Source organism: Sorex araneus, chromosome 4 (assembly GCF_027595985.1).
Source record: "Sorex araneus isolate mSorAra2 chromosome 4, mSorAra2.pri, whole genome shotgun sequence".
Taxonomy (NCBI): domain Eukaryota; kingdom Metazoa; phylum Chordata; class Mammalia; order Eulipotyphla; family Soricidae; genus Sorex; species Sorex araneus.
Window position 1 is genome coordinate 217,346,933 of NC_073305.1, and position 12,748 is coordinate 217,359,680.

The 12,748-nt window shown below is 66.5% G+C and overlaps 1 protein-coding gene across 4 annotated transcripts in view; it reads right to left on the bottom strand.

Moving 5' to 3' along the window:
* Positions 1 to 458: 458 nt before the first annotated feature.
* CLEC16A (C-type lectin domain containing 16A) overlaps positions 459 to 12,748 on the bottom strand; it is a 126,328-nt gene continuing 114,038 nt past the window's right edge. The window contains exons 22-24 of one of the 4 annotated variants that reach the window (XM_055134572.1): positions 8,118 to 8,270; positions 5,087 to 5,206; positions 459 to 2,850 (exon numbers count right to left, since the gene is read on the bottom strand). In XM_055134572.1, the coding sequence (XP_054990547.1) occupies positions 2,501 to 2,850; positions 5,087 to 5,206; positions 8,118 to 8,270 (623 nt within the window). In that variant the 3' untranslated portion in view covers positions 459 to 2,500. Of the gene's footprint in view, positions 2,851 to 5,086; positions 5,211 to 8,117; positions 8,271 to 12,748 lie in introns of all 4 variants that reach the window. The other 3 variants (XM_055134571.1, XM_055134570.1, XM_055134568.1) reach the window with 3 other exon arrangements.

The following is a 12,748-nucleotide window of genomic DNA, read 5'->3' on the forward strand; positions in this document are numbered from 1 at the left end:
GGGTGAGGACGCGTGGTCCCGACCCCCGTGGGGGTCTGCGGGGGAGGGGGGAGGCCACCACCGCCCTGTGCACTGCACGCTGCCTTCCCGTTTCACGAGAGCCGCTGAGCCCATTTCAGGGGCTCGCCCTGGGCCACGCCCATGTGTGCTGGGCCAGCACCCACTCTGGCAGGGACCTCATGGGGCCCTGTCGCGGGTGGGCATCCTCCCGGCAGCGCCCGGCTCTGTGGCACTGCCCCACGCCTCCAGGGGCCGCGTTCTCCGGGGCAGAGATGTGCAAACAGAGGAGGCCCGAGCCAGCACCCGGCCGAGGGGGACGGGCGCTCTGGGCGGGACCCGCCTGCTGCCCTCCCCCCGCCCCGCCCACCTCGGGAAATGGGGAGCCCCCTGGCCCAAGGGGCCCTCCCCGACTGCAGTGGTCCCGTGGTCCCGGCCCCACGAGGAACAGCCCATTGCTTTCTGGTAACTTTTTTATTGCCAAGTTCCGATTTGCAAGGAAGTTGCCGTTTTTCATTTCCGCCCTCGTGCTCGGCACCCACGGCACGTGGGTCATTCCCTGAACCTGCCCGGGCCTGGGGCTTCCTGGACGCCCCTGCCCGGGGACCGCGCCGTGCAGCTGGGGCAGGCGTGGCGGTGCCCACGGCTTCGGTTATTGCGTGGAGGGGGCGGCGAGCCGTGGCTGCGCCTGGTGGTGAAACGGGGGGGCGGTCCCGAGCAGGGAGAGAAAAAATCCAGTGTATGAGCTGTCTCCCCCCTGCCGGGGGCCTGGAGACTGCAGGGACTCGGAGGCGCCGGGCGTCGGGGAGAACGTTCCCTTCGCATGGGTGGGGGCTCTGGGGTCCCCCCGCTTCTCCTGGGGACGGGAGCTCCTGAACTTGTAGTGGGACCCCAAGGGCCCACTCCAGCGCCCCCGGACTGGAGGGTCCTGGTCTGGCGGGGGCAGGGCCAGCTCAGCCCTGCGTGGGGTGGACACCAGGGCCAGAGGTGCGCGGCGCTGCAGGGGTGGGGCTGTGGCGAGCTGGTGGCTTTGCCCGAGCCCGGCCCTTGGCCCCGCCCGCCCGCCCCCTCCTCCCTGAGGGGTGCCGGCTCTCCTTCACGGGGCCCAGGAAGACCGGAGCTACTGGCTGAGCCCCCCGCAGTTAGGGTTGGGGGTGCTCCTTCTCCAGAGGGGGGCAGAGAGAGGCCCGCCTCCTGCGAACCCAGACCCTCTGGCCGCACTGGGCTGAGTGGGAGTCAGTACTGTCCTGTTCCCCCGTTCCTTCTGGGGGGCCCTGAGGGGTGCTGGGGGAGACAGTAGCGTGCTGGTTGCTGGGGCAGTGGGACGCCCCGGCCTGGGACAGCCCCTCCCCCGGGCCCCCCGGGAGCCTGCTGACGTGTCTGGCCTGCCCCCCTTTTCGAGCTGGGTCTGTGCAGTTGAGGCCGTGGGGGTAGAGTTCCTGGAGGGCTGCGGCCTGCACGGCTGGCCTGAGGGAGGGCGGATGACCCTCGGCTAGGGAGTAGAGGGGTCTCGAGGACAGTGTGTGCACCCGGCACCCTGCAGATCTGTGCAGCGAGAGGAGGGGGCCGCCGGGGTGCCTGGGCAGGGAGCTGGAGCTGGGGCAGAGTTGGGGTTCAGTCCGGCGCGGGGTGGGGGGAAGGGGGGATGGTGAAGGGAACCAGCTGGTGTGTTTGCAGCTCCAGCCCCACGGAGCTGCCCCTAGCCTGGGGCAGGGCATGGCACCTGCCAATCAGTATATCCAAAACCACGCCCACGGGAGGAGGAGCCTTTGGTCCAGTGGCCACGCCCACCGGGGGCGGAGCTTTTGTTGCTGCAGTCGCGCCCACCGGAGACGGAGCCTTTCCAGTCCCAGTTAAAGTCTGGGGACGAAGAGGGAGGCGAGAAATGAAGGGGTGGGGTGAGGGCCAAGGAATAGCCTTTCCCGGCCAGGGGGCCCCTGACAAGGTCCAGGGCCCCTTCGCGCGTTGGCTTCAAAAGTCATCTCAGGTGTCCAGAAGGCGACTCTGGGGCAGGGTGGGCAGGGCCAGTGCAAGCGAGTTCGGAGAGGGCAAGAGGGCACTGGGGGGTGGAAGGGCCGCGTCGGAGGGACGGAGAGCGCGGCCAGGGCCAGGGGGGACAGGAGCGCCCCGGCCACTCTGCTGACCCTGACGGGCGTCTTCGCTGGCCTGCGTCCGCGCTTCCCAGCGGCTGTGCCCAGCCCGAGTTGACTGCAGGCGCAGCTGTGCTAGTTAAGTTCTTTCCCCACAGGACACTGCTCCCAGAGGCCCGTCCGCGCCCGGCCTGTGTCCCGCGGGAGTGACAGAGGCCCTGGAGACTGGGGGGGGGCTAGGTGGAGGGAGCCCCAACTCCTGGGCTTTGAGGTTGCACGAGAAGGAGGGACGCGGTGACGCGGGGGCCACGGTGAGGGGGTGTTGAAGAACTGCTGGCGCCCTGTGCATCTCCGGCTGGGGTCAGCAGCCTGGACCCTTCTCTGTGGGGGTCCCCGGTCCCGGACTCGGCCATTCAGTGCTCTGCAGGGGCCGGGGCCGCCTCTTCCTCACCAGGGGCCTTGGTGGTGCCGGGGTCGGTGGGCGTGGGGGGCGGTGGGGGGGCCCCGGTGAGGGTGCGCAGGTGATGGGGGTCCACGGGCGGGACGAGGGTGGGCGACTCGGCGCTGAGAGCGTTGGGGGCGTCCTCGCAGAGCAGCGAGATGGTGGGCTGCTGGGTGGGGAGGAGGCTGGGGGACAGGTGGGCGGGCTCGGCCTCGGAGCCCCGGGCCAGCGGCCGGCCGGGCCTGGCGTCTGCTCCCCCCTCGTGGACAATCAGCAGCTGGTCGGCGAGGTGGGCGGGCTGGTCTGGAGTCGTGCTTTCATCTGGGGGGGAGAGAAGCAGAGACGGGGGCTCAGGCCCGGGTCCCGGGGTGTGAGGGGGTGCACATACCCGTCCACTTCCTCCTGATCTGGGGGGGGGTGGGAAGCTGGGTCAGACGCCTGCCCTGGGTCTGGGGGCAGCACCGGGAGGGACCCTGCCCTGGGACAAGCGGAGAAACTTGGAGGGAGCTCAGGCTCGTCCCCAGCAGGGCTTAGGGGGCGTGTCCGGGCTGAGAGGGGGCCCGGCTTCCCCCGGGTGTGGGTCGGGATGAAGACCAGGCCTCCTGGCTGTGTTCTGGGGTCCAGGCGAGGCCCTGGATCTGCACTGGCCCCAGGGAACCTGCCCCCGCAGTCTTAGGAGAGAATTTAACGAAATACCCTCCAGAACCTTTAGCTTGCAAAACCCAAAGAGAACCTTGGATGCAGCTGATCTCCAGCTCCAATAAGCACCCACGGGAGCACTAGGGTGGGGGTCCCCACAGCGTCCGGAGGGTGTGTGAGTGGGGGTTACCTGAGCCTGAGGCTGCGGCTACTGGAACCTGTGTCCCCCCAACTCTGAGGCAGGGGACAGAACCCGCCCAATGCGTCCCAGGGTCGGTCCAGCAGAATGGGGGACAGGTGTAATCACTACAAACCACCTAGAGCTTCCACTTCCGGTCACGGGGAGGAGGGGGAGGGCCTCTCACCTGGAAGCCAAGTTCAGTGTATCGGGGTTGGGGTGGGGTGGGGGTCAGGTTCTGAGCCCGGATCCTGAAGGCTGCTGTGTCTTCTGGAACCACTGGAGAGCCAGCTTGCTTTTTGTGTGTTTTTTTTTTTCCCCCCCAATGTTAGAAGCCAAAACAAAATGGTAACGCAAAGGGAATGCAGAACAAAAAGCTGGAAGAGCAAAATGCAGGCTGGAAATGCAGGCCGGCGGCAGGCAGGACGAGGGGCGGGAGAAGGACCCAGCCAGGCTCCGAGGAGCAGGAAGAACTGGAGCCGAGGAACAGTTCCTGGGACCTGCTTCTGGGGACGTTATTATTTTTTTTGGGGGGTGCACACCCCAGCGGGACTCAGGGCTGACTCCTGGCTCTTTGTTCAGGGATCCCTCCTGGGGGGATGGCCGGGGGACCCTGTGGAGTGTCAGGGAATGAACCCAGGTTGGCTGCGTTCGAGGTGAGTGATTTACCCCCATATTTAAAACAAAGTTAATCACTCAGCAGCGCTAGACACACAAAGCCGGCTTGGTTTTCCACTTTGTTTTTCGGTCACACCTGGTGGTGTTCAGGGCTGATTCCTGATTCTGTGCCAGGGGCCACTCCCGGCGGTGCTGGGGGCCCATCTGGGGTGCCAGCAATCAGCCCTGGGCCGGCTGCAGGCAAGGCAGCGCCCCACCTGCTGTGCTATCTCTCTGCCCCTTTAAGTAGCCTCTAGTTTTTATAGGAAAAGAAAAAAAGCTGCCTCACCCCTCCACCCAACAGTCCCATTACGTTTTCTTTTTTCTTTTTTTTGGGGTGGGCGCACCTGGCGATGCTCAGGGGTTACTCCTGGCTCTGCCCTCAGGAATTACTCCTGGGGGTTCCAGGGGACTCTATGGGGTGCTGGGGACTGAATCCGGGCCGATGGTGTGCAAGGCAAACGCCCTTCCCGCTGTCTCATCTCTGTCCCTCGACTGTCCCACATTGAACTTGGAGCTGTTTCCTGACCGTGGGTGACAGGTTCAGGGCTCTGCTGGGTTCTCCCAGGCCGCCACGTGACCCAGCCACGCTTGCTAGACCTTCTGGCCAGGTGGGGTCGTGCCCTGCGCCAGGTCCAGGAGGTGGGGAGCAGCCGTGGCTCAGGTGCGGGATGGAGGCGGAGGAGGGGGAGTTCCTGATGCCTCTGTAGGGAGACGCCTGCGTGGACACAGAGCCAGGGGGGTCCCTGTGGCCACACCGGGGCTGGTGGAGGGCGGGTCCGGCTCCGGAGGGCAGACAGAGGAGGGGAGGGTGCAGGGGAGCTGCAGGAGGCGAGCACAGCACGGAGGAAGCGACGTCCAAGCACAGACAACACGGAGCCGGGGGTCCCTGAGCTGCGGGCAGCCCCACCAGGGCCCCTCGTAAGCACTTTGCTGGGGCCCAACCTAAACCCTTCTGGGACCTGAGCGGTGTCAGGAGGGAACAGAAAAGAAAAGAAGGAAACTCAGCGCAAATCCTCCTGCCAGCCCCGGGGGGCCTCGTCGGGGCGCGCGGGGGGGAGGGGCCCGCCCGTGGCTCCCCACCTGCCTGCACAGAGGCTGCAGAGGTGCTGGCGGCTGCGGTCGAAGCACTAAACCCAGTGGCCGCCGTGGCTGTCGGCCTCCGACAGGCTGAACAGGCGCCGGCGTCCTTTCCTGCCACTCCTGACTAGAGGGAAGCACAGGACAGTCAGAGACCACAGAGCGAGAGGAGCGCGGAGGGGCGGGGCCGAGAGCCTGGGGGCGGGGCGGAGAGCCCGAGGGGCGGGGCTGAGATCCAGAGGGGCGGGGCGGAGAGCTTGAGGATCAGGGCTGAGATCCAGAGGGGCAGCCCAAGAGCTAAAGAGGTGGGGAATGAGAGCCCAAGGGGAGGAGCCGAGAGCCTGAGGGGTGGAGCCGAGAGCCTGAGAGGCGGGGCTGAGAGTCCAAGGGGCGGGGCTGAGTGCCCGAGAGGCGGGGTGGAGAGCCCGAGGGGCGGGGCCGAGAGCCTGAGGGGCGGGGCTGAGAGCTAGACAGGCGGAGCCAAGAGCCGTTGGGGCAGGGCCTGAGATCCAGAGGGGCGGGGCGACGCCTAGAGGGCCCCATGCCTGACAGCCCCTGCCCATGGGGTCTCCAGCGGCTGGGGTCTACACATGGAGGGAGAAGAGGGCGCTGGGCACTGCCAGGGGAGGGGGCATGTGTGAGCCTGTGTGAGGGCATGAGCCTGTGTGCATGTGTGTGTGTGTGATCATGAATGAGCATGTACACATGCATGCGTGTATGAGCGTGTGAGCAGCTGTGTACACATGTATGAGTGTGTGGGGGCCTGTGTGTGCGAGTGTGTGAGCTTCCTCATGGGCGCACACGCGGGAGCCACGGGGCAGGTTCCGTAAGCGCCCTGGGCCAGCTCACTGCTGTCGCCTTTCCAAAGCACCACACGCCGGTGGCAGTGAGTCCAGCCCTGCTGCTGCCCACCAGGGAGCGGGCAGAGGCCGCCTGGGCACGTCCCTGTCCCGGTGAGCTGGGGCCGAGGGGAGGTCACGGTGCTCCTTGGAGGCCCAAGAGGAGCCCGGCTCGGGGGCTGGGGAGGCCCCCCGAGTGGGGATCGTGGCAGTGCTCCCGTCCGCACCCGTGGTGCTCCCTGGGGGTCTGAGCCCTACTGGGGAGGGGGCCTGCTGGGTGAGGCAGGGCCGGCGGGGGCGAGGGGCTCCCAGGTCTGCACATGCCTGGGCCCCGTGATGGCGGAGCTTCTGGGGCCTCCATGTGCCACCAAAGACTTCAAAACGTGGGGCAGAGCTGAGGGAAGTGGGGTGACTCGCTCCCTGGGGGAGACCTCTCAGCCAGCCACCCACCTGGCCCTGCCCCCCGAGCAGGGATGCCTGCAACTCAGATGGGGTATGGCGGTGTCTACACAGCCCTCGGGACAAAGGCCCCGGGGTCATCCTGCCCACAGTGACGGGGTCCTGGGCCACCCGCTGGGTGCAGGCCCAGCAGGGAAGTGGTGGGAGGGGTCCTGTCTCCTCTGCCAGCCCTCCCTACCCGGTGGGGCTTGACGAGGGGCGCAGAAGGTGCTGGAAGCAGCCAGTTCTGCTCTTGCAGAGACTGTGGGGACCCCCATGTGGCTTCCCAAGGGTCCTGGGGGGGGGGCGGAAGGCCACCAGCAGTGGTGGGCGGGGAGGGGCTCGGACTCATGCCTGTGCTCACGGCCCGACAGGGACCCTCTGGCCGAGGTGAGATATTTTGGTGTCTACAGAGATCCGACAGGCAGACTGGCCTCAGGCTTTGGCTGTCACTGCATAAAACACGGGTGTCCACCCCCGGCCCCCAGCCTCTGAGAGCTGCCAGGGACCGGCTGGGAGGGAAGGACCCTGGACAGGGCCTGGGAGTCAGGGCTAGACAGGAGTTGCCAGGCCCCGGCCCCGGTGTCTCCGGGACAGAGGACACACTGGTGGCAGGGTGTGGGGGAGGCGGGCACAGGGATGGGGGCTCCAACATGCTGCAGCCCCTGTCACCCTCAGGCCCTCGGCGGGGGTGGGGCAGGGTGCACGCACAGCCCGCTTGGATCACGAGGGTCTTTGTTGATTTGTTTATTTATTTTGGCCACTTGTGGTGGTATTGGGGGAGGAGGGCGGGGCCGGCTCCACTTCAGGCAAAGAAACACGGGGCTGGTGGCGCGCCTCTCGGGTGACTCGGTGACACAGGCACGTCGGGGGTGAGGACAGGGCGTCTGGCACACAGCACACAGACAGAGACGAGACCAGGCGGCAGAGCACGGGCACGCGGGCACACGACACAGCCTGGCTCTGAGCTCGCCCGCCGGGGGGGGGGCTCAGACACAGCCAGGGGCGGGGGTCACCCAGGGCAGGGCCCAGGGAAAGAGCCAGGTCTGAGTGGCGGGGTCTGAGGGTGGCAGAGGGGGCGCAGGGGGTGCCCTGAGGACCCCCAGCCAGGCTGGGTCGACCCTTCGCTGGAGAGAGAGGTGTGGGCGTCCCCCACCTCTGCCCCCCAGGCCCCTCGTGCCCCCAGCACGGGCTCCCCTGGCCTGTTGCCCTGGGGGACGGACCCCAGGCTGGGCTGGATCAAGTCAGGACTCGGAAGCAGGGGCCACACGCTGGGGCGTGTCACTTGGGGTCACCTGCCTCCTGGGAAGGGTTCTAGGGTGTGTGTGTGTGTGTGTGTGTGTGTGTGTGCGTGTGTGTGGTGGCTCCTCAGGACGCCCCCAGGCCCACCCCAGCCTCCCCCGCTCACAGGGTCGTGGCACTCGTGTAAGCTCCGGGTGTGGGGCGGGGGGTCAGGATGTGGCTCATGGGCCCGGCCTGTGGGGGGGGGAGGCAGGGGCACCCCGGTCACCCCAAGTCACCCCCCCGGGGCCACAGAGGCTGCTGCCCAGTGTAGACGCCGACAGTGGTCAGTGGCCGGTCACTGTGGGGAGAGTGAGACTTCGGTCAGCCGCGCTGGGGGGGCCTGAGATGGGGTGATCAGGGGGCCGTGGGGGGGGTACTTGGCTCCACCACGGTGGGAGGGCCGGCCCGTGCCAGGAGCTGGACCACACTGCACCCCCGTGCCTCCCTCCCCCACTGTGCCCTGCGGCCAGTACCTGAGGGGCTCTGGGTGGCCGAGGGGGTGGACGATGAGCTGGGGCCGCCGGAGTCACAGTGGCTGGTGGTCCCGCTGCTGCCGGGGCTCCCGCTGGCGGACGGCGGCGACGTGGAGACGCTCTGCTGGTTTAGGCACTGGGCCACGGCGAAGCCTGGGGGCGAGGGGGCGCGTGAGTGGGGGTGGGGGTGGGGGCGGCCCGGGGGCCTGGAGCCCAGCTGCACCTGGGAAGGCCCCACCCGCTCCCGGCCTCGGGTCCCTGTGGGGGAAAGGGGGGGCGCGGGGGTCAAAGTGGGGGGCCCGGAGCTGCCCAGAGTGCCTGGTCTCTGGGCCGTGCACCCCACGCTGCGCAGGGGTCTCTCGCAGCAGCTCCGGGGACCCACTCGGGGCCGCGGGGATGGAGCTGGGGCTAGCCGCGTGCAAGGCAGCTGCCCCCCGCCGGGTGCTGCCGGCCCTCCCCACACACGCCTGCGTCCCGAAGGTGCCGGCGTTCTCGGGGCCAGAGGGGGCCTGGCCGGAAGCCGCCAGGGCAGACGGGGGCTGGCGTGTGCCCGGCCCTGCGGCTCCTCGGGGCCTGGACGGGGACCGTCCGTGTCTCGCACCTGAGCCCTCTGGGGAGACCCTGGGACAGGACCGTGCCCGCCGTGGTCCCAACCCCGGGGGCCGAGCGAGGCCACTGCTCCCACAGACCCGCTTCCAGGGCACGGCGCCCCCACCACAAACACCCCCTCGCCCAAACGCCAGAGAGGGGGGAGTACTGAGCCCCCGAGCACCCCAGGAGGGAGCAGAGAGGACGCTCATCTCGGCTTGGTGCCTCTCGGGAGCTCAGATGCCAAGCACGAGTGTCCCCGCGGCCCTGGACGTCGCTGCTGCCCACCGATTCATTCACACTCAAGGCTCCTGCCCCATGACGGCGTCCGTCCACTTGTCCATCCGTCCGTCCGTCCGTCTGTCTCCCGAGAGGCAGTGTCACGGCACAGCGCCATGAGGCCCTCTCCCCTCGCACCCAAGTCTATGCTGGGCGTGGCCACGGGAACAAACCCTGTGGTGCCCACGGGCGGCAAACTCGGAGGGGGGGGTCCCTGTGGGGCTCTGGGCCTCGTCATGAAGCAAGGAGGGGGCTGCACAGGCCCCCACCTCTTCCTCCTGTGGGACAGCGACCCGGGCTCTGAGCGAATGGCCCATGGGTCAGGAGTGGACACTCAAACCCGGCCCTGTCAGCCAGGGGAGCCAGGGACGCACAGAGGGCTGGGCAGGGCTGCGGGACACGGCCTGTGCTGCCCCCCACCCCGCCCCTAGACCCCGGGCAGCTATGCTTGTTTTTTGCTTTTTGGGTCACACCCAGCGATGCACAGGGGTTCCTCCTGGCTCCACACTCAGGAATTACTCCTTGGCGGTGCTCGGGGGACCCTATGGGATGATGGGAATCGAACTTGGGTCGGTGTGTGCAAAGCAAACGCACTCCCTGCTGTGCTATTCCAGCTATGCTCAACTTTGCTACAATGTTGCTCCTTCACTTTGCTACAATGTTGCTCCTTCACGAGAAGCAGAGGAGCCAGGGGCCCCTGTGCCCGGCCAGGGGCTGCGCACGCATCCCCAGGTCACGCTGGGCCGTAGTGCGTGGCCTGGGACGTGCCTCCTGGACCGGGAGCGAGCTGGAGGGAGGAGGAGACAGAAGGTGGGGCCAGGGCCGGGGCCGGGCCTCTCTCCTCCACGACCCGCACCCACCCACCCACCCACCCAGAGACGCTCCGTCCAGTCCTGCCCTGCACAGGACCAGGGTGGCCGCCTGGCAGGGAGGACCTGGGCGGCCACTGGCCTGCAGGCTGCAGCATCCACAGTCCCTGATGCTGTGAAACAGGAAAAATAAAATGTCAATTGGCCTTGCGACCTCACACACAAAACTGAAGCCCACCCAGCGTGGGCCTCGGCTGCTCTCGGGCTTCTGCCAGGGGGCCGGGGAGGGCGGCTGAGCAGGACAGGCACAGGACCCGCAACCTTCTGGTCCCCCCCCCTCAGAGGCTGCCTGAGACCCGAGCCCCAGGAGGGGACGGCCACACCAGAGTCAGGGGAGCACGGGAGGGGCTGGAGGCGACAGAGGCCCCAGGGCGGGGGGGGGGGTGGAGGGCAGGGCTGCAGGAACCGGGTGGGGGGTCCCCTGCAGCCCCCACACTCGTCGCTGAGGCCTGAGTGATGGAGAATGTCGGCTCCCTGCACCGAGCACCCGCTGACCCGCACCCCACCCCGGGGCGCCTCCCCCCCCCCGCCGCCCCGGCCTCGTGCAGAGCCAGGAGGCGCCCACAGGTAAGCCTGGGAAACGGGTGTTTCGGCTCCTCTGGCCCCCGCCGCCCGCCCCTCAGCCACTAACTAGCTGCACCGCCAAATGCTTCAAGACTTTTATTTCTGATTGTGTTAAAGGGGGTCATACACTGGAGTATAAAAATAGGGGGGAACTTGCAGCCTCTCAGCCTATCAGGTGCTCCTTCTTGGCCGAACCCACTCGGATTCTGAGCACTAGCTCTGCAAACCTGCCGGGAAGGAGAGAGGGGCGTTCAGGGGCGGCCCTCCCCGGGCCCTGCCCCCCGGCGTCGCGGGTCACAGGCTGGCTCTGGGGCCCGGCCCCTGCCCGCGCCCGCCCGCTTTACCGTTGGGACGCGAGCGACCACAGCGAGAGGCACCAGTCTCGCAGCCCGAGCACGAGCGCGGCCAGCAGCCCCGGCTCCCGCTGCCCCTCTGGGGAAGGAGAAGCGAGAGGGGCGTGGTTAGACCCCCAGCTCACAAGGGGTCCGACCCTCCTGGCCCGAGGGGGAGCCCCGGGAAACTCTGGCCAGGAGCGGAATCCTGCCGGCAGGGAGGAAGGACAGAGCCTTCCGGAACAGCTGGACGTGCAAGTGGGGACCAGGACGGGATTCTGGGGGTGGCCCCCGGCTCGTCAGCCTCCCGCCCCGGGTGCCAGCCCAAGACCACGCGACCATCCTCCCTTTTCCAGCATCTGTCTTTGCCAGCCCACGGGGTGACGGGGAACAGAGAAACGGCCGGAGCACCAGTATCAGGGGCTCTCTGGAAGGACCCGGCCCGGAGCAACGGCCGGCTGGACCCTGGCTAGGGCCTTCCCTCCGTGGCGCCCCGTGCGGTCTGTGTGCTGCACGCATGTGATGCAAGTGTGCTATGGAAGTGTGCTGTTTGCGTGTGTGCATGCATGCACTGCATGTGCGCATGTAAGTGTTGTGTTTACCTGTGTGCACTCGAAGGGCTGTGGAAGTGTGCTGCGTGTGTGTGCGCATGTAAGTGTGTGTAGTGCTCTGTGGGTGCATGTGTGCTCTGTGTGCTGGTGGGAGATGTTTACATGTGTTGTGTGTGCCATGTGTGCTATGCTGAGGCACATGTTGCTCATGAATATACTGTGCTACCTGTGTTATGTTTGTGTGCTATGTTATGTTTGTGTGACATGTTTATGTATGTGCTGTGTCTATGTGTGCTGTATGTGCTGTGTGCTCATGAAAGTGCTATGTTTATGCATGTGCTTTTTGCATGTACCACATGTTTATGCATGTCATGTGTGTACATGTGTGTTGCATGTGCATGCACACATACTTCGATTCATCTAACAACAGGGGTGCTCCCTGGTGGGAAAGTGCAGGCGGGGGGCTGTGCACAGCTGGAGGGGCTCCCTTGACCAGCCTGCCCCACCCCCTCCCCATCCGTGCCTGACAGAGCGGAGCTAGCGGGCTTGATGGAGACTCGCCCGCGGGTCTGCATTTGTAGTTTTGACTTATTTTTTTTTAAGTATTATTAATATTTCATCATAAAAGTATTGATTTCCTTTAACTAAGAGACTTTAAAGTTTGCTGCATCCTTAAGCATGATTTTATTATGTCTTGGGGCCAAATGTTTTCTCCCCCTTCCCCCCCAAGGACTGCTCTGCCTTTTATATAATGTGTGTCAAGAAGAGGAAAGGAATTGATTCGCCAAGTCCTGCACTGCAGGCAACTTTGATGCCGGCGCGGAGCTGGGAGGCGGGCTTGGCCGTGGAGGCCTCGGCGTCGAGGCACTGCGCTTCTGTTAAAGCGGGGGGCTCGGGGGGCCGGGGCGGTGGCATGGCGGGGAGGGCCCCTGCTGGCTCGATCCCCGGGGCCATGCAGGGTCCCCCGAGCACTGTCAGGAAGTCCCTGAGCATCGCCGGGTGTGGCCCCCAAAAGAAATGAAACGAAATGAAGCAGGGGGCTCCGTCCCTAGAAGCCGGACAGGGCGGTGCCGACGGGACCCCCCCAGCCCCCACCCGGCTCCCCCCAGGCGTGGCACCAGGAAACCTTCCCCAAACCTTCTCCCCCCACCAGTCCTGCCCCCCCGGATGGAGACGGCCACAGAGCCGGGAGGACACGCAGAGGCCGGGCTTCCCTCTGGCTCGCTGGACCGGCCCGGGCAGGAAGCAGGCGCAGGGCGAAGGCTCTGAAACACTTAAATATTGAACACCCTCGCTCCTTCCTCCCATTTATTATTAACTCGGACCCGCATCGCCGCGTACAACCGGCCTCGCTTCTTCCCGAGAATCCAAGACACAATGGACAATGCTGGGGCCGCAAGGAGGGAGTCGGGGGGGGGGTGGGGGGGAATTTGGGGCTTCTCCCTCTC